Below are 27,339 nucleotides of genomic sequence, written 5' to 3' on the forward strand. Positions count from 1 at the left end.
ACAATAACTTACAAATAATTTTTTAGAGGAGTATGCATACTACATTTATAGGCGTAGGAAGTCCTTCCCAATTAAAAACAGATTGTCTTTAATAGAATCTATAAATGTGAACTAGAATATCTGTGTTATTTTCTTTTGCAAGATTTTTTTCTCTTTTGCAGCAATTTTACCCCAACTGTTTCTCCTTTATTGTCCTGATAAGATAGCAAATTCCATTTCCTGCCATCTGTTGCTAAATTTGCAATTTTCTACAAGATCAGTATGTATGTGTAGGGTTTTTTCCTGTGGTTTTTTTTTTTTTTTTTTTTTTTTTTTTTTTTTTAAGAGAACTTCCTATAGATAAGCAAAATGATTGTTCTATTTTTTACTTAGTAAACCCTATTTGATGGCTTGATTAAAAAAAAAAATGCTGAAGATCTGCTCCTACGTTTTAAGGAGATTTGCTGGTTAGAAAAAAAAAAAAAATCCAATTTCATTCGCCTCCTGAAAAGAGCAATCTATTTCTTTTCAGATGTTATCATTTCTAAAGCTTGTTTTTTTTATTCAACTTGAAAATGCTCAATTGCATTCACTATTAACTGTCCATAGAACCACAGAATCATAGAAAGGCTTGTGCTGGAAAGACTTTTAAGATCATCTAGTTCCTACTATGCCCCTGCTATGGTTATTATCAATTGACCATTCCTTCAAATAGCAGAACAAAACAAAACAAACAAACAAACAACAAAAAAAATAGAGGGTATAGTGGTCATTACTTTGCTGAAGCACTGTTACAGTTACTATGATCCTTGTGGAGTTACGTTTGCTGTTTCTGGTTTTTTTCATTCCTAAATCTCCACATGAATATTTGAAATTGCTTGTTGCTTTTTGAATGCTGAAACAAGTGCATGTCTCTCTAAGAGGATAATATGAACAGAAAGTTTAAAGGAGAAGGCAGAAAGAGGGAACAACAGTGAATGAAAATAAAATAGCCAAAATAATCGAAAGGAGAGAAAAAAAACCCATAGTCATATATAGGCACAGGGAAGTTCTCAAACATGTTTGCGCAAAATGAGTTAGTAGATGAGAAGGTAAGGACAAATCTTCACAATTACTTTCTACTTCTGGAACTTCCAGTGATTATGATTTCTCATTGTGGGCCTCAGAATGAAACAATGTTGTCTGGTTTCGTCTGCATGTTACATGTTTTCCCACTCAGCTTTTGAAAAAAAGAGTTTCTTTGTGTTTTATGAAATGAAGAAATAACACACTGGAGGCTCTATTAAGTTGCAAATTCTATTAAGTTGCAGAGTGAGAGTGAGCCCTAATATTAAATCAGTTCACATGGGAATTCAACCATGAGTATAATTTTTAGGGAAATGGGACTCACTAGTTTAACCTGTTAAGGAATTACTTTAGATTGTTTTTCTACTATCTTTTCTTTTAGGATACTTAAAACAAACAAACAAACAACATCAACAAAAAAAACCTACTTAAAACAAAATTATAAGATTTCTGGGAAGTAAAAATAAGAAAAAAGAAATACAAGGAAAAATCTGATATACAGATGCTGTCATTTTTTTGTTTGCTTGTTTTTGTTTGTTTTAAATTTCTTTAACAGATCTATGAACACTGAAGTCAGACAAAACAGTCCCTCTGAAGTCATTAAGGTATACAGATTAAAAAGGACCATGTGAAAATACTGCTCATAACAATAACTTGCTTCTTCTTCCATACAGAACCATCAACATTCACAAAGTTCTGACACTCGTCACCCCTATGCTCATCAATTAGTGCTGCTCTGAAAGTGATGCCTCCTATTTTATTTTGACCTATAACCTAAGAAGTGGTTGTTGGCATTATTTTTTGGAGCGACCTAAGAGCTCATCACTGGATGTCAAGGAAGAGTTACAGTCAAATTCATAGCAACAGTCGATAGCTAAGCTGAACCAGGTAAAGATATTTTCAGTTAAAAGCTCTTCTTTAAAGCAGCATTTCAGGGTTTGAGCTAGTGGAATTAAAGCTATTATTTAAATGTAATACCTAAAGGATAAAGAACAAGAGTATTTTTTAGCCCTAAATAGACCTTATCAATATCTGCTTACCCTTTTTTTTTTTATTATTGTGAAGATGTTTTTTACTAGCTTAGTCCATTTGCATTACCCTTGGCTGTTAGGGATTCATCACCTGCTATTCTTCTTTTTTTTTTTTTTTTTTTTTTTTTTCCCGACCTGTCAAAATATTTCTTATTAGACTTAATTTTCTCCTAGCAGGATCCATCTTTGTAAGTACCTGGGGAGCACAAAAGTGACACTGCAGTAATATATTGAAACTGCTAACAACAATTTTCAGTATGTGACTTTAGTTCAAGCACACAGTCATTGCTTGTAGCTTAAAATATAGAGATCATATTGTACTTGCATATGAATAACCAAACAAAGTTAATTTAATAGAAAGCAAGAGTTTTTGCAATACCTAATATATTTTTCATATTTGTTAACTAACAACATATCAATGACAAATTAAAAAGGATTGCATAAGGACAAACATACTGAAACGCATACAGGAATGTACATATAATAAATAAATGTTATTTTTCTCTTACTGAAAAAAAAAAAAAAAGCTCAAATTCTGCTAAAAAAGTTTTATTTGTATATAGGAACTATAGAAAATTGTCACTTTCATTGGACCTGTGTCTTTTTGATACTTGGCAGGCCGTTCTTGAAATAATTGAAAAGAAAATGTTATATCTCGTTAAAGGTAAGCTTATACTGCCTTAGAAATTACACAGAAAAGGAATGAGTGAGAACCTGGGGCAATAACACATTTATCTTCTTGTCACTCAACTGGTCGTAAAAAATAAGATATTTGGGAAAAAAAGAGAAAAGACTGTTAATCAAGGAAAAATTCACATGTTATACAAGTGAGTGTCTGTCTCCTGCTGTCTCCTGCTGTCAGCAAGTTGATATAAATTGGATATATTTTATTTCTTGTTATTGTCAGTCACTTTGTTATTTCCAAAGCATTTTGCATTCTATGGTTAATATCATAAATATGCTTTCATTTTTGAGAACATCATGATTTCATAGTGATTGATTTTCCAAAAATTTCTGATTAGTAGAAAGTATTCAAAGGAAGAACACCTGGAGTGGCTGAGAGATAGAAACCATAAACCAAGGGAGTAGGCACAGACCAAGACAAAATATTTCTTGAAATCAGTGGGTATCTTCTGGCTGATGCCAGCAGCCCGTTAAATGAATCTCCTTTGTGAGTAAGATTTCAAATGGCACACGGCAGCAATCTTAATTCCAGTTGAGTTTTAGCAGAATTTAGATGGTTGTAAACATTTTTCTTGCAATTAGAAGTGGATAAAAATGGGAATTCAAATGCCTTGTTTGTTCAGTTGTTTATTCAACTCTCTGTTGCTGTTCAGGGTACTTGGGTGCATAGGACATGGGTTCTATAACAGCTGCCCTACATGCCAGTGATACCTGGAGCACTCTGTGTCCCCTCGTCACTTGATCCTTGAAAGAACACTGGCACTTTCTTCACAGTGGCTTTGCAGTTGATCCCTTCCCCACGAAGTATAGTTGCTGGCACTCAGAACTGCAGATCCCAGCATCCAGCTGCCCCCAGGCCCAATAATGTATCTAACATCTCCTCAGTCTACTTGGGCCAGAGAAGCCAAGAAAATATTCCTTTCCTGTGCTCGCATGCAGAGCCAAATAGTTATATTTCTTCTGGCATTTATATAATTACATCAATGTCTACTAAACACTCTTACAGAGCTTTATACTCCTTATCTTCCTTGAAGGTGAATGTGACTGAGGAGGGCTGAGTCGAATAGTTCTCGTTAGAACATGGGAGCTGATAAGACTACAGTGATATTTTAGCTATTCAGAAGTGCTATACAACAGTAATCTACTTTTATGGGAGTTTGGAAGATGGATATACAATAACATAATCGCCAGCTGTGCTGTTACGTGCAAAGCTATCCCATTAATCACACTCAGTTTTCCTTTACATCTTAACAGTACGCAAAGTGTTTCTGCCATTCTAGTGCCTTAATACCAGAAGCTGCACACCTTAACTGCTTTTTAAAAGCTATCTTCTCCAGAAATTAAGCCCTCAATCTTTTCCTCTACTCCAGTGGAAATGTTAATTCAGCACTTTCTGATGTCAACAACAGAACAGCTTAGAAGTCTAGGCGTGCAAATGAAACCTTACATGTATGCCAGCTTCCATACTTGAACCGAAAGTGTTAATCAAATTAAAAATAAGTTCAATGATTCTCAATGATTTGCTGATTATCTGAAATTATTCAACATTGTTCAGCATCTTTGTTTCCATCAGGAGGCTAGGCACAAACAACAGTTAAGTTGTTAACTCACATCATTTCACAGAGAAGGGGTTGGATTATTTGGGGTTCAAAAGAATGAATTCATGCCAGACTAACTGATACTGCTGATAAGGAAATAAAAATGTCATTAATGTCTGCTTACAGATATAACTTTGGAAAATTAAACAGTTGAAACTGAGTCAGTAAAATATATTTCTAAGATTGAGTGAAATGTGTAATCCCACAGACTATGAGACTTGCAATGTCATCGGTTTCAGAACTGCATGGCTCTATTCATCTGTATTTGTCTGTAGAGTTCTATAACCAGATGACTGTCTGCTATTCAGCAAGAAGAAGAAACAGGCTCTGGGATCATTATTTGCCAAGATTCACAGGTGTCTCCTGTAGGAAACTCCTTTATAATGCCTCTCTCTATCAGGACACTAATCTCTATTCAGTACAGAAAAATTTTGCCTTTCATAGACAGAGAGTCTATGTTTGCCTTTGAAGTTAATCCAGCACCATTGCAACACTTAGAAGCACAGATGTAGATATTTTGTATAGACTTCCTTTTAAATATTCATGGTGGAAACCTGTTTCTCTGCTTATAACATTTCTTACTGAGGAGTCTGCTTTTTACGAACTTTTGCTCATGTCATAATCCACAAGAAAACTATTTCCTTTCCAATTCAGCTGACATATATCCAAATGTGCATATACATAGATAAGTAGCCTGCATATGCAGCAGATGGTTAGATAAAGAAATTAAAAGAAAAAAAAAATCACTTAATGTTGAACAACCTCATGCCAGTGGCAAGATTCATTAAACTGTGGACTGGACTCAGCAAGACAGAAAATGCTACTCAAGTGTTTTGCAGTGTACTGAGGGCTAAACTGATAAAACTGAAAGTCTGCCTGCTGTCTTGGGATTTGCTACATTGGTCTCTGCTCAGAGATAATTTAACTGAAGTTCTGTAGAGAAACATTAGGGACAACACATTCAGCAGCTTAACTATCCATTTCACAGTACCTTTGTCATATCTTGGACATATTTGCCAACCCTCTCATTTATATTTATACTGTATCTTAGCCATCACTCCAGGAATTATCGAAACCAGTAGTGCTTTCTACAGATAATACACTGATGAAGCAATCCACACAGATGGTAAGCTTTCAACTTACATTAAAAAAATCATCAGTTATTGTCCCCACATTTTTTCCAAAATTACGGCCAGTTTGTCCAAAAATGCATGAAATAATAATATACACTGTTTCAAGGACATGATGCCTGTGGCTTCTTCTAGGGTCGGTTAAAAGATCTTTTAGGATTTCTGCTTAACCATCAAAGAGAAGATATATAAATTTGGGAAAAAGAAAAGAGGAAAAGCAAGACAAGGAAAGGTATGGTATAAAAGTTTAAGGTAATGCCCCTGATATTAGGAAATGTTTCTGTTTTACACAGGGGAAGAGAGCTTAAGGAACTACAGTGAACAGTGTCTAAGCAATTGTACCACAGCATTGTCAAGGAGCAATGCTTGTTGTCGAGGGAACTGGTCAAGGGAAGAGATTCTCCTACTTTACTCCATGCTTGTGCATATTCATCTTATGCATTGCATGCAGTTTTGGGTGCCGGAATAGAAGACAGAAAACTATTAGAGACCATCCAATGAAGGTCTATGGAGATGAGGAAGGGGCAGAGAGCAAGGTGTGTGAGGAGTTGGTGTGGTCACTTGGTTTTCTCAGCCCAGAGCAGAGGAGGCTGAGGGGGAGCTGATGGCTCCAGGGGAGTAGGGGGACTGAGCTCATCCTCAAGGGGAGTAGGGGGACTGAGCTGCTGAGCTTTGCTCTCTGGGGACAGTGATGGAGCCTGAGGGAACAGCATGGAGCTGTGTCAGGGGAGGCTTGTGGAGGCAGGGAAAGGGTCTCTCCATGGGGTGATGGGCATGGAATAGGCTCCCAGGGCAGTGGGCACAGCCCCGAGCTGCTGGAGCTCAAGGGGCATTTGGATAGTGCTCTCAGGCCCTGCAAAGAGCCAGGAGCAGGACTTGATGTTTCTTGGGTCCCTTCCAACTCAGAGTATTTTGTGATTCTATGTTTCTATGATGATTAATGTCAAGGGAGATTTTTAATTGCTGTTTTCTATAAGAGCATGCATTTTGAAGAGTTAATTTACTTCAGAATATCTTAATAAATATAAGGATGTATAAATTTTAATTGGTGGAATGAATCCTGACATTTAATGCATTTTTAAGTAATGAAGAGAGACTTATTGGAGTACACATTGAAGTTATTCCTGTCGTGTGGAAGGAATTATTTGTCTAAGAACTCGAATGACCAAGCAGACAGATAATCAGAAGAAAATAAAGACTTAAATATTTCTTTCTTTTAATTATTTTTGCTAAGGTTTAGAAATTAAATATTATGATAGATATGAAAGCTTAACAGGGGGAAAAACATTTGGACTGCTTAGAAATTCTGAATAGGATTGAAGCAGAGAAGGATTTTAGTTCGGTATGATTTTGGTTTGGGTCATCTTTTTACTTCAATATCTTGACAATTTAGAAATGTCAGTCATTAGAGATAATTAATTAAAACTATACTAGAAAATTAACAAGTGTCACCTGCTGTCTGTAGTGCCAAAAATTATTATTACTTCAATTCCTTGAGGTTTTTCTTTATTCTTATACTCTTCAATCCCACATAAGGATTTTCGGAAAACTGATAATACGATGACTGGGATAATTTCCTGAGAAATTAATTGCAATTAATGACTTCTGCAACTGTTCCATAATGTCTGCTATTTGAGGGATTTTTTTTTAATTATCTCTGGTCATCAATTTTAAACTGTGCTACCAATATATCTTTTTAATATGCTTTAGAGTCCTACAAGCATACACTAAATGGGTAAGCAATTTATATTTTATCAATTAGTCACATACAGAAAATGGGCTACCAGGATGTAATTTCTGTGTTACTTTGTCTAATGAGTTCTGAGACCATCCTGTGTGAAAAAAAAAAAATATAAATAAATCCTGACATCTCCTTCAGTGAGACGTGTGTAGAAGACCAAGTCAGATGTCTTGGACACTTGACTTTCTCTGTTTCATCAATAGGTAATCAGCTTAAGAACATCAAGAAAATTATTTAACTTCAAAATACTGCTTAATTTATGAATGTGAAGAAAAGGATCTGATGGGTAGCAAATCTTGTTTTCATTTCAGATGTAGTTTTAAGGCCCCAATTTATTCACTGATTGATCTTCCGGCAAAACTTCATTTGCCTTCTCTCAGTCTAAATCTTTTCTGTTTCCTACCTAAAATAAAGTTTCAAAATCAATATTTTTAAAGACTACTACTGAGAGCACACTGCTTTGTATTCACTCATTGAATACCTTCATTGCATTTTTCCAAAAGAATATAAATACCTGGAAATATCAGGAAAGTATGCACAAATGTAAGGCTTATGCCTTTTGTACACTAATATTTTCTTTAAAAAAAGTAAACTGAAATTTTCAATAGAAAAGATAATTTATGTTATTTTCCCCACAGAACTGAATAAAAGATATTGGTTCAGAGAATGCAGTTTTAATCCCCAAAATATATATATATACTTACTTGTGATCCATGTTCAAATGTCTATAAGACAGTGAGTTCTTCCCAGACCATAAACATGCAGACAGTTAATGATTGCATACTAAATTCCTATGTCTAATGGGCAACTTGTGTCACTCTTAATGTATTTTCTATTCTGTTTTTTAACTCCTCCTTTTCTCAGAAGCAAATGCTCCTATTCCAGGCACCAACAACATGGTAAACCTGAGCAAGGATGGCAGAAGCTACAACTATATTATAGCAAACAGTAAATATGTATTTCTAATTCTAATTCTAATATTACTTTTGAGGTTTGTAAAGATTCAAGTTACATATAGTTGCTTTGGAAACAATATTGTTTCTCTCCAGATAATGTCATGTACTAGCCATAAGCTGAATTGAAAACTCTGTGGTTAGTTTGAGTTAGCTGTGGTTTCCAAGTGCAGCCCTTTAGTGACATTAAGTTTGTACGAAATCAGGAATTTAAATGTTCTGACATTTAAAAAAAAAAAAAAAAAAGTGAATACCTCAATAATAAAGTTTTTCCCTAGGTGACATCTGTCCACACAACACACATCATCACCAAAACTGCTGATGCTCTCAGCCAAGAAGCCAAGGCATAAAATACAATGGATAATTTATTTACAGAAGACTCGCTTTCACACCCTGCAGCAGTGATGCCTCCTGGTCAAAGTTGAGAGGCACTGGCAAAGCAGTGCATGCCCAGGTCTGCTGCTGATCTTATCTTGACAGGAGCATTTAATAGAGCTAGATGCTTCTGAGCTGTCTGCCTGACATCCCTCTGATGTTAAGTCCATTTAGCTCCTGGGAAGGACAGGAAGAAAGGAAGACATGGGGAGGGAACAAAGACAGTTTCCAGCTTGTGTCTCCTTACTGCTGCCCGTGGAGGTGTTCAGCTTGCTACTTGGTATTCTTTTGGGTAAATGAACTGCAAATTGCTCTAACAGCCTGTATTGATCTATATGCATAAGATGCCAGTACTGAATTTATAATTTGAAAATTTTACCTTTCTCTTTGGTTTATGTTTCCAAGAATTAACCACTATCATAAATATATTTTTTCCTGAAGTTTCTATCCATAAATTTCCATTGACAGTGTACATAGTATCTATGCACTAGCTGAATTCTTATCTAGCAGTTCAGTTTCTCTCCCCTCTATCACTACTTTAGTATACGCTTGAGCCTTTCTCTTCTTTGTTCTCATCAAGAGCACAAGAGTTGTTTTCTAGTGGTGGTGTTTTTAGCTTTTATATATAAATATATATATATATACACACACATATATAGTCTAAACTATATTGAAAGTGTCTTGAAATCAGAAACATTAGTTATTTCTTGCTTAGTGTTGCTAAGGGAAAAGTTAATATGCAGCAGCCATACCAAACTCTGAATAAGGCTAGACATGAGATGATATGAACAATTCAGAGGGAATCTCAAAGCTCAACATCTGCAGGGCTGAGACTTTCTAATCTTCACATTTATCCAAAGATAAAGCTAAAATAATTCTTCAGCTAAGATGACCTGAAGCACAAACCTGAAGGTTAAAATTTAGCATTTGACTTCTCCTTAAAGAGCTAATCTCTCCCGAGTGGCATAAATGCATACATTGCATAAGAACTAACACAGGTGAGAAATACAAGAAACTTGTGTATATCTATGTCAACGCTTTTATATTGCAGTCTATTGTTTTCTTTAATTGCAGATAGTTTATGATTCAGAGTCAGAAAAAGTTTGCTTTCAGAGCACTCACAGAGATGATCTCACAACTAGAGGCCTCTTTGCCAAAGTGAGGCATCAGAGCAATGAAAAGTTTTGCTTGAAATATGGACATGCATAGAAAGATATCCACACGTTCTATCCTTACATCCAGCCTTCATCTTCCTTTTTGTTCTGCAATCACATCAAAGTTTTCGTGTGCTTTGTATTGATGCTAACTTCTCACAGAGGAGATATTTATACTGCAGCAATCCATTTCAGCCCTAAATGAGATTGGGGCCCAACTGTGACATGTGCCGTACAAACATATAGTGGGAGTCCTCAGTCTATAGAAATAGAGCAGACAAAAGAAAGTAGGGGAAAGACCATATTGGCAGCTTACTGGCATCAATGTTACATTCAGAGGGAAACAGGGAGAGAGACTTCAGTGACTTCACACAGGAAGCCTGATGCTAGAGACCGAATATCAAAGATTGCTCTTTCTTGTTTTTCTTACACATCATAGAATTATTAAATTATAGAATCACATAATCAGAGAATGGCTTGGGTTGGAAGGGACTTTAAAGATCATCTAGTTCCAGCCCCTCTGCCATGGGTAGGATTGCCAACCACTAGATCAGGCTGTACGTCTTAATAACTCACAAGTGATAAAAGATCACTTTATCACCTGGATTCAGTAAAGCTCAAATATGATCTTACTCAGCAACTGAAATCTGGGAAATAGTAGAACTACTCACACTTGTAAATAACATGAAGCTCAGGATGCTCTGAAATCCAGTATGTCTTTCTTGTGTACCTGATTTAATTTGCAGTGGATGTCATCAGGCTCCCTTATATGAGAGAGTGCTACCTAGAAGAGATTCTGGCCATCATGTAACTTGATATGGAAAGATGGATAAACTCAAGAGCAAACAGAAGCTGCCAAGCCAAGAGAAGTGTGCCAAGATCTATTAACTTTTCAAATAATTATTTGAAACTGCAGGCTTGCATCATCACAGTAGCTCTGATGCCATCTCTACAAGTGATTTGTGACAATAGGTGATCAAGAAATCTTTACATTTGGCTTCAGGGAAGGTCTTTTACAGCAGTCAGGTCACAGTTAAAATCAAAAAGCCAAAGACAAGCCCCTCAGTGTCCTGGATCTACACTGGGGAGCAAATGTGCCGAACACTCTCTCTCTGAAATGGAAATTCTGCAGCAGCTTTTATTTTAACACATCCTTTTCTTTTTCAATATCACATTTTTATAAAATAAGCCATAATTTTAAGTTGATTGCACTTTATTGTCTTAAAAGTTCCAAACTCCAGTGCTGACAGCACCAATTGCAGTACAAAATTTGCCTGAAAGAGAAATGAAAAAAGAAACATGAAGCAGACAGAGCTGGAATGGACAGAAGCGATTTGGAGTGGAATAGATGTTAGTGGATCTGAAATAGAAATAGGTTAACAGTGGAAAAAGAAAACTGGGACGCAAATTTCACATTTATTAATGGGACCATATAGTGGAAGTTTGTTTTTGAAAGGAATTTGGCATTTCTGTTCTTGTTATCCAGCTATTTTTAAAAGGCAACCTACAAAAGATGGACACCAAAGTACTCATCAGTGTTCTTGAATTAAACATTAGTGACACAACAAAGGGAAATGGTTTTAAACTGCAAGAGGGAAGATTTAAAGGAGGTATTAGGCAGAAATTCTTTAGTGTGAGGGTGCTGAGATACTGGACAGGTGGCCCAGAGAGGTTGTGGATGCCTTCTTACTGGAAGCACTCAAAGGCAGGCTGGATGGGGCTGTGAGCAACCTGGTATAGTGGGAGGTGTCCTTGCCTATAGCAGGGGGTTCAAACTGGGTGATCTTAAAGGTCCCTTCCAACACAAACCATCCTAAGATTCTAGGAATTTCCTTGAGTCATTTTCTGCCATCGTACTTCTGAATACTCTCACCTTTTGTCTATTGTCTAAGAGACTGCTGTCTGAATATTCAACATTATTATTTAATATGCAAAAAATGCATAGAATGAAATCACATTCCACTTGCCAACATTTTGATGTCAGAAAGTACGGGCAGTTTGCCTGTCCTCTTTAACTTGAAGGAAGCTCGAAAAAATTGAACATATAGAAGGAAAACAAGAACCCTGTGAGCATATATTAAAATGCAACATCAGAAACCAAAACTCCTGCAGTGAGCTTCTAAGAACAGACTATGCCTGTGCATGAGGGCTGCTCCAAAATTAATGCCTCCTATTTTATGAGGTTGGCCCACAATGTCAGAGGTCGAAGTCGGTAATATGGCAGTAGAGGTTGAACCTTCCTGACAATATCCCATTACATTTAGTTGCTGTGTGATAGATGGCAGCAGAGGGGCAGTCCAACAGAATGGTGTCTGACATAAAAGTGCATGTGAAGAAAAGGTGTGTCATTTAAATCCTTCATGAAGAAAAAAAAAAAAAAGCACCCACTGACATTGTGAATGTTTATAGAGACCAAACAGTGGATGGGAGCACAGTGAGGCAGAGTGGTGCATTTCAGCGGCGGCAGCAGTGACAGTGGGTCACCTCCACTAGAGCAGATTTGTATGAGCACAGAATGCAGGCTCGTGTGCATAGCTGGCAAAAACGTGGTGACTACGATGAAAAACAGTGTTCGTAGCTGAGAATTTGCTCTATCCAACAATGTTATTGTACTCTTTGTAACCATTGTAGTTTCTACAGAAACAAATAGAAGGCATTCCTTTTGCAGAGCTCTTGTATTTTAGGCTCAGTCCATCCATCCAAGTTTCTGCTGTCTTACACTGTCTTCCTGTAAGGCAATTTACATCTAAGTTTGCTATTTACTTTTATTCTAGCATTACACAAGCTGATGTAAGATTTTTTTCCTTGCATCCAGTGCCACAGATAAGCTTTGGAAAGAAAAAATGTCATCTTAATGTTTTACAAAATGTCTGTACATTGAACTTTGTGGCTTCCTCGGTGGAAGATTTTATTCCTCAATTATTTTATGGACATTAATCAATTATACTTTCACAAGTAAAATGATATAAAGTTGCTCATCATCAACTTTGGGAGATAAGTAAGTAATTAATAACATGTAGCATCCTGATGGTGTGGGATGGTTCTACAGTATGTTTTCTTTGTGTGTTTCATTATGAAGTGTTCTGAAGAAAACAGTTTACAAGACCTCTGGACTGGAATTAGATTCTGTTATATATAAGTCAGATTTCTTAGAATTTGTGTGTGTGTGTATTTGTGTCTGCATATATGGACTGAAGAGATGTGAAAGATATAGGACCCTCCTCTGAGGTGTTCTTACAATATTCAAGCCCTGTTGGACTCTCAGGGCGTGTGAAATTTTTGCTTTGTGAAATTCATGAAGAAATAGAGAATGGAAATTCATGGCTCATTCTTTTTTGTAGACTTCTATGGTGCCTTCTTTTGAAAATTCCAGAATTATCTATCTTTTCAAAAACCAGAATTCTTTCTGCAGCTCTTCTGTTTGATGCATTCATCTACTGCCTCCAGTGATGAATGACTTCTACATGAATGATGTCTACATTAGCTCTCAAAGATTGTTTCTTTTAAAAAAAAGTCTTTTATGAAGATGAGGACATACTTCAAATGTAAGGCTACTGAGAATAGTTTTCCCCTTCAGACATAAGAATTCTGATATGTTAATTAAAATTTTTTTACAAGTTAAATAGTTTGTCTAAATTTGCCTTCACCTTGCTCTACCAGAAACAGATACCTCAAAAAAAAAAAAAAAAAAAAAAAAAAAAAAGTTACATTCTGATAATGACTTGGCTAGAATGTTGGTATAACACAGATCCTCACTATACATCATATGATAATACTGAACATTCAGTGTTTTTAAAAAAATAAAATATTGACAATTTATTCAAGATCACCTGCTTTTTGTGCAAATATTTTACATAAGTCTTTTAAAAATAAAATTCTTATTTACTTGAGTTTACTTGAGCTCATAATCATCAGATGCAGTTTGTGGCAGCAGATTTCTGTTTTGTTTATATGCCAGAGACAATGTAATTTATTCTGCTGGTTTACTGATGTATTTGCCTTACACTTCTTTTAAAAAATATTTTCATGTTTTTTTTTTTTTAATCAGAAATGGGGCTGATTAAATCCTCAAATGTTGCTTTTTCCTTATTACATAATTTAAAATGCATACAAGTAAGGTTTGTACTCATAGCAAAATAGCATGCAAGGTGCATTCAATCAAATGGATGACATTAGCTAAGGAAACCGAGTAACACAGAAAAGGAAGGAAAATGAGCTCTGAACTGGCACTTGCCAGGGAAGAAATGAAAGCTGGTCCCTTTCTTCAGTGTCTTTCAGTAAGAGGTGTTTGGGTAGTGACTCCCAATCATGGAAAATAATTGTCATTCTTGTTGAAATATATTTTAGGAACTTAAGATCCTTTTTCTCTATCATTTATTATTGTGTTAAGCTCTTAAGCATAAATCTACCCAGTTTCCCATTTTAGTTCCAAAATTTAGACATGTTAAGTCCCTGCTTACCCTCTGGTTCATGTCAGAACTGTCACTTGATAATAGGTTGTGAATAGAATCGTATCTTCTATTAATGTAATTGTCAACTTCTCAACTTCCGCATTTAAAAAAAAAACCTTACTGCTACCTTAACCAAAACAGAAACAAAAACAATTTTTGCTTACCAAAGTACACACAAGCCCATCATCACAATTTACTTTGCCATATCTGAACAACAGTGACGTCTGATACCAGTTATGTAAAACTGATATTTCTTTTTTCCTGCATCTGTGTTGCCTGTGAAAAATAGGATTGGATCCAAAGCCCGTTCTTCATCATCTGAAGCAGGGTAGCACTTTCTCACTTCATTGGAGAAAATGGCTAAAGCTAGAAGCTTGGTCCAACTTAATGGCTATGTCTATCCTTTTCTCAGGCTAGATATATACACATGTAGTATGGCATGGCACAAATACCATATGCAGTCTGCTTTCAAAGATTTACAGTTATTCATTACACCTGGTACAGAAATATGCACGACGGTGTCAGCACAGAAATGTGGTTTTACACCACACTTTGATTCCTACAGAGCAAAATGTAGTGAGTTGTTAGCAGTGTTTCAACGACCCTCTTATATACACGTTACACCACCTACTGTTTTCTGCAAAGTAGAATGTATTGTGCCACTAGTGGTGTTTCAGCTACATTTCTGCATAAAAACTGCAGCAAGAGCTGGCCATCTAGTGGAATAACAATTGCTGCATGCAGTGGACTCTGGTCAAGCAAACATAATGAATGAGCATATGATATTTCAGGTTTTTAAGGCTGATGCGTCAATGAAATGAGAGCATGTTAGTAATAATCACTCAAAGCTTTGGAATCAGCACAGTGTCAAGTCCTGATTACGGAAAGTGCATTGATTAATTCAGGTGAATTTTAAAAGTTACACTGAACAGCCCCATAATAGTTTATAATGAAAATGAACAGAGTTTTGGTGTATCTTAGCATGATTTGATTCTCAGGGAGAGGAATAATGATCCATTTCATGTTAGTGCAGGAAGCTTAAAACCTGAGAAGAACATCTGGAGTTCAAAAATGTTTGCAGTGAGCAGAATAAAATAAACATAGTAATCATGTTCCCATCCCCAGTGTGTACCGAAGTGCTGCAGTAAATAAGAGATTTCTCTATTGTTAGAGCAGACTGAAAGGAAAGTATTTACACATAACTGCAAAGTGAAAAATGCAAACTGTGTCACACACAAATGTAGGTTCTTTAACTTGCAGGTTCATCGACTATCTTCCACCCTTAACAATGATACTAAGAAAGGGTTCACCAATATTTTCACTCAAGGATTAGAAAATTAAAATATAAACATAATTTAATCTTATGACTAGGAAATACAAAATTACAAGCAATTCTGATTAACTATTTAATTGAACAAATTGTTTCATGTTCAGTATTAAGATTTTCCAGCCAGAAGGATCAGTATTTTCAGTAATGAATTATAACCTTCACCATATGTAGAAGTGCAAGTGTGACAAAATGATTTCTGGCAGATAACATAGATAAATCCCTATAAAAGCCAGTCTTATGGAAAGTTTTCATTAATCTAATCAAACTTTTAGGACATGACTCCCAGCTTCACTAAAGAGAAAGCCAGCTTTCAACTTCAAGAATCTATCTATGTATCATCTATTGACTTTTAAAATACAGTGTAAAATTAAACATTCACGCAGTTCTTTTGTTTTTTCTCATTGCCAGCCTTGTGATCTCTACTACAAACAGAAGGCTCTTTAATCTGTATCTGGAAAGGCAAGTACCCATAAAATAGAATTTTAAATCATATTTATACCTCCGTTAACTCTTTCTAATCTCTCTTTCCATAATAAAAATCACCCTTACCGGGTTCAAACACTAATCCAAATGAGCTGTTAACAAATCCTTCAGGAAATATTCTATTCTGTTCAAATTCTCACTTTCTGTTTCCTTGGAATCTATAATACCATTGGCACATGAAGCTATGTTTTTTTCTTCCGTCTTCCCTAAAACACAATAAATGGTAATGGTTTGTTTTGCTTTCCTTTTTCATTCTACTCCTTTTCTGTTGAGGTATCTCAGCAGCTTTTTAGCCTGATCAATATTTAATGCTTCTCCATTGCATTACTCAATTTTCCTATTCATTCGCTACTTACCTGTTAGCAGTTAATTATGGACAAATTCAGCACTGTGTTTGGATTAAGTATACTGTTACCACTAGAAGCACACAAATATTATTGTGTCAAGATCTGTGTTTACATTCTTATTATTCCTCTTTCCATCATTGAGTTCTTTATCCATTCCTCTATCTCCAACTATCTGCCTGAGGTTTTGTTGTTGTCTTCTTAAGCAAGTTTGAAAATGTTTAGCTTGACCTTTCCTTCACATTTCTCAGTTTAAAGCTCTTTCTTTCAGCCATAAAACCCCTGGTGTCAGAAGGCAATTTTCCTAGATAATCAGTTGGAATCCATCCTTGGAAAATTCTCACTTTTGCTAAATGTATTCCACTAGAAAAGTATTTCAAAAAATGCCATTAGCATTGATCTTGAGCCATCTCTGTTCATCACTATGTCAACATCATATTCTGGATGGACTGCAAAAAAAATGTGTGGTCACCAAAACAAGATGTAACTTTTTTAGAAGTAAGTTCTGATATTTCTATGTCAGAAACGCGTTGCAAAATTAAACTGCCATGGAAGCTTAGTACAACTCCCTGTAGAACAAGAGTACTCATTTCTGGTTACATTTGTTATCAACAAATAAAGTGTGAACTCACATATTCTGCCTTTTGTAAACAAAACAAAAACAACAGCAACAACTACAAACAACAACACAAAAATAAAATTTAATATAACAAACGCATGGCAGATGTGCTGTGATCAGTTTCAACTGATGTTAGCTTTTTGCACCCCATTTCATGTATACTCAATATTCAATGCCTGATCAAAGATAGCCCCAAAAATTATGCTGAAGGGCTTGATTATTTTCAATTTTGGTGGGGAAAAAAATAATAATGTGAGGGTGGATTCTGTTTCCTGCAATTTATTTAGGAATTTTAGGAATTACTCCTAAAGAGAAAATTATATATTTTTGTTTCAACTAGTAAATCACAAAGCAGAGCACAATGTGTAGAAAGAGAGAGCATGAGAGCCATAATGGCTACCACCTTCTGAAAGAAAAAGAGGATGGAATAGCTATGTGCTACCAAAAGCCAAAGAAATTATTGGAGCCTCAGCATAGCTGAAAGCAAAGGACAGTGCAGTACCCCTGGCAGTTCTGGAACACTGAATCTAAACTAGATTTCTTCACAACTGATGGAGAAATGAGCTAAATTCAGGAGTCACTGGACTAATCCCATGATGCTCAGAAGAATAATTTCCCTAAAAGCTCATTCATTTTAGATTTACTCTACTGTCCTTCCACTACTTTCAATAAAGCCATTTTCGATCAGCAATTCACAATAAGCACTTATGTTAATACAGATTTGACTAGCAAGCTTTCGGGATCTCTCAGTTTCTAGGCAGAACTAAAACACATTTTCTTTCCTTAGGCATCTTTTCAAATCTAATTTATATCTGACAAATGAGACAAGAAATCAATAGTATGTAGTATATACTGTATAATGACCTGGAAAGTTCTTAAAATAGTGAAGCTGGCTTCAGAATAGGTATTCAGTATTCTATATACAATTATTTGGCACTGTTACAATTGGCCAAATTCCACTGAAAATACAATTCTGTAAAAAAGGGGCAAACCAAAGGGGGTGAATCTGGATGTTCATGCTATTTCGAAGTTGCTTCTAATAATAAAGTTGTATACAAATCAGGTTTTATTATGATTTTTCCCATGACATTTTGGAAAATACAAACAGAAAAATATTGAAGGTTGGCATTGTTTAACTTCTAGAAATGCAAAGACTATATTCTGTACATATACTGTGTGTCATGCATTATAACATCCATGCCATTAAGGAGATACTAGCATGAAACACTGAGTTATTCAGATTTTAATAGGCAAATTTTCTTACCTCTGCTTTGGCATACGGATGAGTGGCTGTTTATGACATCTCTTACTAAGGCCAAAGAGCTTGTGAACAATCTTCTGTGCCTTGAGAAATAGTTGCTTCATGCTGTTTTCTAATTGCTCATAGCGACGTTGAAAATTAGAATCCATTGTCCACAAATGCATTACAGTAGATGTGTTCAGAAAATAATTCATGGGCAGCCTTTTCATAAATAATTTGAATTCATCTGAAAAAAAAAAAAAAGAGACAAAATTTATTAGGTTTTAATTATGTATTTTTAGCTATTTTTAGAGTAAAAATGAACTTATTCTTTGGTTATTCTTGAAATTCTAATATATTCAAATGATCTTTTGCAATTTTAGAATGGAAGTTTTCAAAGTAGAAAGTTAACCATATTTTTTGTGATAATATTATTTTAAAAACAAAAAAGTAATTAAAGCCATAAATATTAAACTGATCTTAAAAGGCAATTCAAGCTTGTCATTATTTCTCAACCTGGAGAACATAAGGATTAAATAAGAATCAGAGCTACTCACCTTCAAATTTAGGGCCTAAAAGTGAAAGCACATTTAAAGATCACTATACTTTGACCCATATGGAGAAGATGGAAAATGATCTTAAATGAAGTATATTCCAATACTTAGGAAAGTCAAGTAAATATGGTGTCACAAACCTACTCTTTCTTAGACTACAATAAGCCATTATAAGTTAGACTTTCAAAAGAAAGAGTTCTTAATCCACACATTAACTGTGAATTCATACTGTGAATATCCCTCACTTTTTGATTTGTTCTGCTAGCTTAGTCCATGTAGGATATATAGATTGAATCTCATTAACAGAATCTTATTAATCAGTGAGTCTATTTTCACGAGCAGTATAATTTACAAGCTGAATTATAAGTTTTGAAACTTAATAAACTTCATCTAAAAAGGGCTCTAATTGGGAGCATCGGGGAATGAGGTGAAGGGGAGAGGAAGAGGAAATAAATACCACTCTTGAATATACATATATATATATGACATACATATATATATTCTATTCTTTCTTGTTTCCATACTTTCTTGTTTCCATATTTCCGTACTTTAATTTTGTGTGCCCTCCTGCTGCTTTTTACTGCATAAAAGTCACTCATCCTATTGCTTTCACTTTTCCAGTTGCACCTTTTGGGTAGTATATTGTGAATGCAATGATCCAACAGGCTGAAGCAGCCTCCTGCTTAGAACTAAAATTGCTCATAATATTTAATATTTCTGTAAGTTTAGATTTCTTTTGGGAAAGGGTTGATTAGGGAAAATGTCTGCTAATATGAGAGAATATTCTACTACAATCAAATCAAGAGGTATGCCTGCTTGGTTTAGTTTTTTCTATAGAAGAATATTTTAATAGGAAAACAAACAAAAAAAAAGGAGATATATATATATACATATATACATATATATATATATATATTTTTTTTTTAACAGAGTAATAAGAAATTTCTTTCCTAAACGAGCTAGATCAGCCAACCTCCATATTCAGTGGGGCACAGGGTCAGGATGAAATAAAACAGGTATTTTCTGCCATAGAATATTCTGTGATGGTTTACCATTCACTGGAAGATAAATAGTATTGAAAGACCTTCTGGAAGGTACAAAATGAAAGGGAAGGGGCAAAGAGGATGATTTAATATTTAATAAAGTGGTTTTAATGATTCATCTGGAATCTCTTTGGCAATGTGTTATTCATTTTCTTGCCATGCCTTCCTCTTTGGATATTAGCCTTATGCTATTCTCTTTGTGAGATCAGTACCACTGCCCCTCTGCTATCTCTGGAAGAAAGTAAGGAAAATGAGGGTTTTTGCTTATTTCATGAAGTATTTGAAGCCTAACTCTTAATCTTTGTGGTTTGGGGTTTTTTTTTTTCCTCTAATTTTATCCCATGTCCAAAAAGACTAAGCATCTAACCCCAGGTATTGCTTTTTTTTGTTTTTGTTTTTGCTTCTGAAAAAAAGTTAAATTCAATAGAAGTATTTTGAAAATTTTACTATACCAGATGATCAGCATTTTGTCTCTTGGTGCAGTTCTAGGAAAACAATTCCCAAGTAACAAAGAGAAAATTACACCTTAATCTCCCTGCAAAGCACATCCCAAACTTCCTTTTCCTTCAAGGCTTGCACAACTACTGTGAGAAGGGATTAAGTCTGACTTGTCTGAAGCAGGTTTGGTGAAGCCATGCAAGCCTGAAGAGTGCATTTTCAAATTTATTTACTGGTGCTAAAAATAATTATTAAAAAAAAAAAAAAAAAAAAAAAGATAAATAGGGGTAAGTGAACTGTTTCAAAGTACACCCTTTGGCAAAACTCAGATCTGCAGGTTGTATAAATCATCCAAGCTTTGCTGACTTCAGAAGAGTGTACTAATGCACTCAGGAAGGATCAGATCCAAAAGTTGCATTCCTAAATACCTGTTTTAATTGATAACTTTTACGTTCTCTTCTGTTCTTCAGAGACACTGGTATATTTACTCAAACTCAGGTTCATGATGCCAAAAAATATATATATACATCCCAGAGGAGAGAATGTACTCAGAATATGCCTTTTCAATTTTCATATTTGTGTAATAACTTAAGAACCATTGTCAGTTTGTTGTCCTTTGCAAGCTTTACAGCTAACAACTAATCAGATGCAGTGTTTAGACATGATAAGGAGGGTTTACAGTCTTTAACTTGCAATGCAAATGCATTTCCAATAAGAAAGTGCTCTTTTTTTCCCTGTAATAAACATCATCCTTGACTATCCCTGTGCCTTGAATGATCATGCTAATGAGCACCACACTGCAGGTAAAAGAGAGACAGAGATAAAATGAGCATGGTTACATAGTGCCTTCTGAAAAAAATAAAAAGAAGAAAAAAAAAGAAAGGAAAGATAATGTGCTCATATCTTAAACAGACACATTTCATGATCTGTGAAACTACAACATGAACTCCTACCACTGAGAGATGATTAAACTATTACACTCTAATCAACACATTATACCAGCCATTCATGAAGATTAACAGCTAGTAGTATAGTGCTGGGAGACATACAAAGTGATGATATTAAAACATGATACTTGATACAACATATGATAAGATTTCAGTACTTTCTAATTTATTTTTTCATTGGTAGATATCAAGTGCATATGTAATACAATTTTTCTTACTACTCACTTCAATACTGAGAAAAATATAATATACAGTGATTGATCAAACAAGTTAACATAACTTTCCATTTATAGATGGTCACATTTACTTTTCACCTTCCCCTTCTGCAAGCTTTATCTTCCATGTGTTAGTAGTGAGTAGATTGAAATGGCATACCATATTTCAGCAGCAAAGAATAAATGTAAAGTATCACAATGGAAGTAAACATTACTGCTAGAGTCAGATGCATATCAGACACATTTAGGTTGTAATAAATACCTAGAACTACTTAGCTTGTAACTTGGATTCTCAGTGTTATTCAGTATAGGAGCAGGGCACAATGCTGAATACACAGATAAGTACTCCGCAGACAGAGCCAGCAGAGACCATAAAAATGCAATGAGTCTCATCAAAAGATCTGACAATTCCCTGTAACAAGGAAAAAAAAGGTGCCTGCTCTCTGTATTGGAGGAGAGCAGGACCCTTGAGTCTTTTGCTCTAAATATTTTGCATATCCCTGATATTTTGAATTACAAAACCTATACAAGACCATTCATGCATACAAGACCATAGCACACTTCAGTTTTTGCTTCAGCTGAAGCCAAGTGGTTTTTTGGAACTCTTCCAGAATATCAAAATGTTCTGTGCAGGTGTGTTTCTTAAGATCCTTTTTGGAGGATCTTTGGAAGCATCTTGGAAGTCAATGTAGTTTTCCCAGCTGGGGAATCCAAAGCACTGGGTTAATAATGGTAGCATAAGCAAACATCTGACTGTGCAGCGTAAGGCTTGCATAACATGTCACATAATATCAACGCACTTTCTTCTCCCTTTCTTCTGTTGCATAAATGGAACAAATCCAATTATTGTTCCTAATTTTTTTCTTTTAAATAAGAGCTACTGCTTACCCTATCAATACAAAAGTGATTCTCTCTAGTCTATATGGGATTAGAAACACAGCAATTTTCTCCTCACAGCCCAAGGCACAATCTGCGTAAAGTCTGGGAACGATCTTCGCTTCTGCTATGAGCATAGCACTCATAGGAAGGTGCAAAACTATTGTTCATTCCAACTTCTTATGGATATCTGCTTGTGGGCCTCCTTACTACCCCAGCATCTCCCTAGTTCAGAAAGGCTCCTTGTGCAGCATGCCTTGCTGTGCTCCTCCTCTGATGGAGCACATTTCCTCTTATCCTATTGTTGGTTGGGAGATGAGAATGACCCCTGCCTTGCTACATTTCAGGTCATTACAGAGAGCAGTGAGATCTCCTCTGAGCTTCTATTTCACTACTCTAAATAATCCCTGTACTCTCAGTAGCTCCCCATTGGACTTGTGCTCCAAACCCTTCAAAACTTAATTGTCCTTCTCTGGACACACTCCAGGGCTTCGATGTCTGTCTTCTAAAGAGGCGCTCAAAACTGAACACGGCATTTGAGGTGAGGCCTCACCAGTGCCAGATACAGAGGGATGTTCACCTCCTTAGTCCTGCTGATCACACTATTTCTGATGTAGGATAGGATGGTGTTGGCATTCTTGACCACTTGAGCACACTGATGACTCATATTCAAAACATATTCCCAGGTCCGTTGCTGTCAGGTGGCCTTCCAGTCAAATTACAACATAAAGTTTCAGGAAATATATATTCTTGTTTAATTGTTAATTGTACAGTCTAATTCAATCTTAAATTGTCTTTTATTTTTTCTTCTGAATAAGCATTCAAATGTGCAAAATATATATATATATATTATTGAACAAAAGGAATCTGAAAATACCTGAAAAATTGTTTTGCCTGGCCAGTTTAAGAGTTCCTTATTCAGTGGCATACTATTTGAGATGGGCTTATGGATAAGAATTCAGACTGTAGCATTTTTTTTTTATTTATCAAAACCCAGGAAAAGACTCTCAGTAGGAGAAAACCACTTTGTATATCATATCATTATGTCAAAATTTACCACTAGATAGCTATTGAAATGGGCTATTTTATCATTTCTCTAAATGACACTTTAATGATACATTTTCTTCTTTATTTATCCAAGAACAACAATAAAAAAGTCTTTGAAAATCTTTATAGTGGATAAAATGTTGTGTGTTCATTACCTTGATTGACAGCATTTCCAACACTTAGGCCTTGTCTGTAAAATCTATGCAGTTGTCATTTATATATATCTTCTTTTTCTATAGAGCTTAATTTGTACTAAAGGTATTAAAATTCTGCCATCACAGTCTTGAATTGTATAATACTTCATAACCAAAAGCTGTTACACTTTTCAACTAACAAAACGTGATAATAAGTTTATGGCAAATTGTCAAAAATTTACTAGTCCTTTACAAATGCATGTGATGGTGCATCTAGTCTTACACACCAGTTCAAACGAGAGCGATTCATACAAATCTGCTCAAGTGAATTCATGCTCTGTGTAGCTTTGATTTATGACGATAGCTACTTGTAAAAGACCACGAATCTTCACAAACCACTGCTACTTTGGGAATCCATTTATCTTCTTGGACCATAACAATAGGAGCAGTGGATTCACAACGCTGCAGTGAGGGAAGCTGTCCCTCCCTATCTCTGCTATTCTAAATGTTTTATCTCTGTGACCTCGTGCGTAGTTCAGATTTATTTTATTTACTTCATGTGTTGAGTGCGCTGGGGTAGACATGCTGCTGGATTATGTTTCTCCTTTTTTAAAAAATTATTATTCTTTTACAGTAACCCTGCATTACACATTTCTGTGCAAACGCAGAAGGATGAGGAAGGGCCCATCCTCACCCTCCACAGCCATGTAGCCCCTTGTGATATGTCCAGGTCACTTGAGGCAGTATTGTTGGTGCTCACACGAATGAGTAACAAGAGATAACAATCCAAGCTGAGCCAAATGAACTTTAGCAATTTCTCCTCAATATTCTCTAACATTTTGTAGATAACTCTTCATCTTCACTGTATCACAACTGTCTTTTCTGTTCAGATTGTCAGCTCTTTAGAGAAGAGCCTGTCTCTTATTATTTCTTTATAGGGCAATACTTTGCCCAGTAGGCTCCAAATTTAATTGTTGCCATGTAATACAAATAATAATCTTACATTTTCTCATAGTTCAGGCAACTACATCCTGCTTGGAGTCCATAATTATAACTGCAATTAGTGTGAGAAGCAAGACTTATCTGACAGGAACAATCTCATAAGTCCCAACAGTCCATCACATTTTTTTATAAAACAGGAATATATGTGAAAAAAAAATTGACTCTAGCAACATGACCATGGTAATATCATTACTTTCCCATAATAATGCTTTTAATTGTAACCAGGGCATAAAATATTACAGCAAGTCAAATACCAGTGTCAGCTGTAAATTGAAACCTCAAACCACAAATCTGGTAGTTTGAAAGAATAAAAAGCAATAGGGTCTACAGTTCAAACTGCTGGATGTGGTTGCTGTTCAAAGAAATGCTACCTCAGTATTGTGTAGATATTATTAAAGAGATTTATAAAAGATATACGCTTTTTAAAATAGACCACCATGACTCATAAGACAAGAAAACAAAGTAGTAAGACAAACAGCTGTATTTCAAGAAATCTATCTTTGAAAATAATAGAGTTGAAGGAAACCTAAAATTGCAGCTTAAAATCACCTTATATCTTCATAGAAAATATAATAAAAGTGAACTTTAATTCTTTTTCTTTCTTATACATATATTTTTTTCCATCTAGGATAATTCATTCTGCGCTCCCCATAATTAAAGCACCTCTCCAAAGTAAATAAACTCTCTTTCGAACTTTCTGAAGGACAAGGAGAAGAAAAGATATTCTCTGTAAATATAGATTATAAATAAAGGAGGAGAGGAGCTCAGCATTTAATACTGGAGAGGCAGTTTGAACAGGTGTGATCTAACTGCTTTGCAAGTGCCGAGGAAAGCAAATTTCTATGATTCTTATAGTGGGCTAAGTTTTTCCATTTCCTTCTTTCTTCTTCCTTTCTGTTTCCGTTCCTGTTTCTCTTTCTTTTTCCCTTTTTTCCCTGTTGGCTTTGTTTATTTGTTTATTTATTTGAAGTGAGGAGTGCAGCAAGGCCATCTTCAGAGGAACTGCCACAGTTCCACTAAACTGTAGACTTTTCAAGGAGGAAAGAACTGGGCAAAATATTAATGCAGCTGAAGGTGGGATTGCTGAGCAGAGATCCTCTGATCCTTTGCTAGTATGCAATTTCTTAGGAAAAAGGAAAGCCCAGATACTCCTTTCACAGTCTCATCTTGGTGCATAAATAAAAGAGAAAATCATGTGGAGTTAAACATGGCAGCATGAACAGAATAAACAGAAGGAATGCTGATTCCTTATAACAATATGTGAGTTGTTTCTTATTCCCAATCCAAATGAAACCTTTTCAGAAATGAACAAACTAGACTCCAATAGCTGTCTCTGTAAATTCCAAGGTCATTTCCTTCACCCTGTTACTTATTCTTTCAGGGGTGATTCTGAATCTTAACTCCTTTCAAAAGCTTGTATCACTGTCCTTCAGCTTGGCATTCTTTGGAATTAATTGCAAGCAATCAAGAAAAAATTCTCAATGAATTTATGCATTTTGAATGATGGATTATTTTGGAATTCATATGAACATTCCGGTCATTTATTCTGTTACACAAATATTTCTGAAGTACAGACATTCCACTTTCGATCTAGTGCTACTATTGTTATAATTCCGTAGCACTGTAAATGCATATAATGTATAGAATATAATTCTCACGTGTAGATTTAGGCACAATCTCTACCAGCTCAAAAGCTAATTTTATTGTTCTTGGTCTTACTGATAACTCCTACAGTTTAAAAACTGAATAAAGCAAATAGACTAAATATGTCAGAGAGGAATAGTTTAAGAAAAGAAATAAATGAAACAAAATATTATTGTAAAGCACACTGAAGTAAATAACCAGTGTCAAGATTTTACAAGAGAAGATTTAAGAATCAACGAGTCAGAACAGACAACATTGCTCTGGAAGAAAAGTGAGACCGTTGAGTTACATCCTTCTTAATAAAGAAAGTCCAAAGCTGCCAAGGCAGATTGGAATTCCACCAGGAATGAGTCTGTCGCCAGCTCTGAAGAGAACTGCATTATGTCCGGTACATAATGGACATAAGTAGAATTATATTAGATCAAGCCTTCTGCTCCTCCTTGTATTATAATATCATCACAGCGTTTAAAGTGTCTGAGAATTCAGTGCAGTGTGAATCTTTAATAAATTGATTTGTCAGGTGCTGCTTTAGCAGGAGGCATATAATGCTCTTAGGTTTGATCCTGAGGCTATTGTATTGCCAAGATTTGATTGGCTGCACCTTCACGTTTGGAATCAAAGAGGAACAATTTAGATACTAGCTCTCTGAAGAAATTCTGCACATCACATCTGTTCATTTTATTAAAACAGTGACACCTCCACAGGGGTGAGGTGACGAGTATTGGTCACAGAAGGAATGACAGCTTGGTCTATCTGTTCATACTATCGATTAAACTTCCTGACAATCACATAGGGAAGTTAATTACTGGGAAGCAAATTAACACCTTTGCTAGATAATAGAGAAAACAATAATTATGTTAAGAACTCGGGAGGCTAAATTTTCTTGGCCTTGAGCCCGAAGCTATGAACACCATTTCAAAAAAAAACAAAAAAACAAAAAACACTGCTCTACTGCTCTGGGGTAAATAGTTTGAACCATATTGATTGAAGTCTTTATTCTCAGTGATTAAAAAACACCTTCACCTGCCAGTGAGATTTTTCAGACATTTCTCAAGGAATCTTTCAATTAAGATTTCACATGAGACTCACTTTGTATCACTGCTGGTCTATTCTTGTCAACATAGAGGCATACTATGTTACTCGCATGATGTGTGCAATTACACCTTGTATGTGCCTTGAAAAACAAAATTACAAGGTCCACTCGATAGATACATACTCTTTTCTGATTAAAAAAAAAAAAAAAAAAAAAAAAAAAAAATAGG

General features: G+C 35.4%; 1 protein-coding gene across 1 annotated transcript in view; it reads right to left on the reverse strand.

Moving 5' to 3' along the window:
• The window catches only part of BRINP3 (BMP/retinoic acid inducible neural specific 3), a 180,062-nt gene that overhangs the window by 18,512 nt on the left and 134,211 nt on the right, over positions 1 to 27,339 (reverse strand). The window contains exon 6 of the mRNA XM_042819746.1: positions 18,202 to 18,424. Coding sequence (XP_042675680.1) covers positions 18,202 to 18,424 — 223 coding nt within the window. The remainder of the gene's footprint in view (positions 1 to 18,201; positions 18,425 to 27,339) is intronic.

The sequence above is a fragment of the Centrocercus urophasianus genome, unplaced genomic scaffold, assembly GCF_019232065.1.
Source record: "Centrocercus urophasianus isolate 14NV4802_14NV808 unplaced genomic scaffold, USGS_Curo_1.0 seq_18, whole genome shotgun sequence".
NCBI lineage: Eukaryota > Metazoa > Chordata > Aves > Galliformes > Phasianidae > Centrocercus > Centrocercus urophasianus.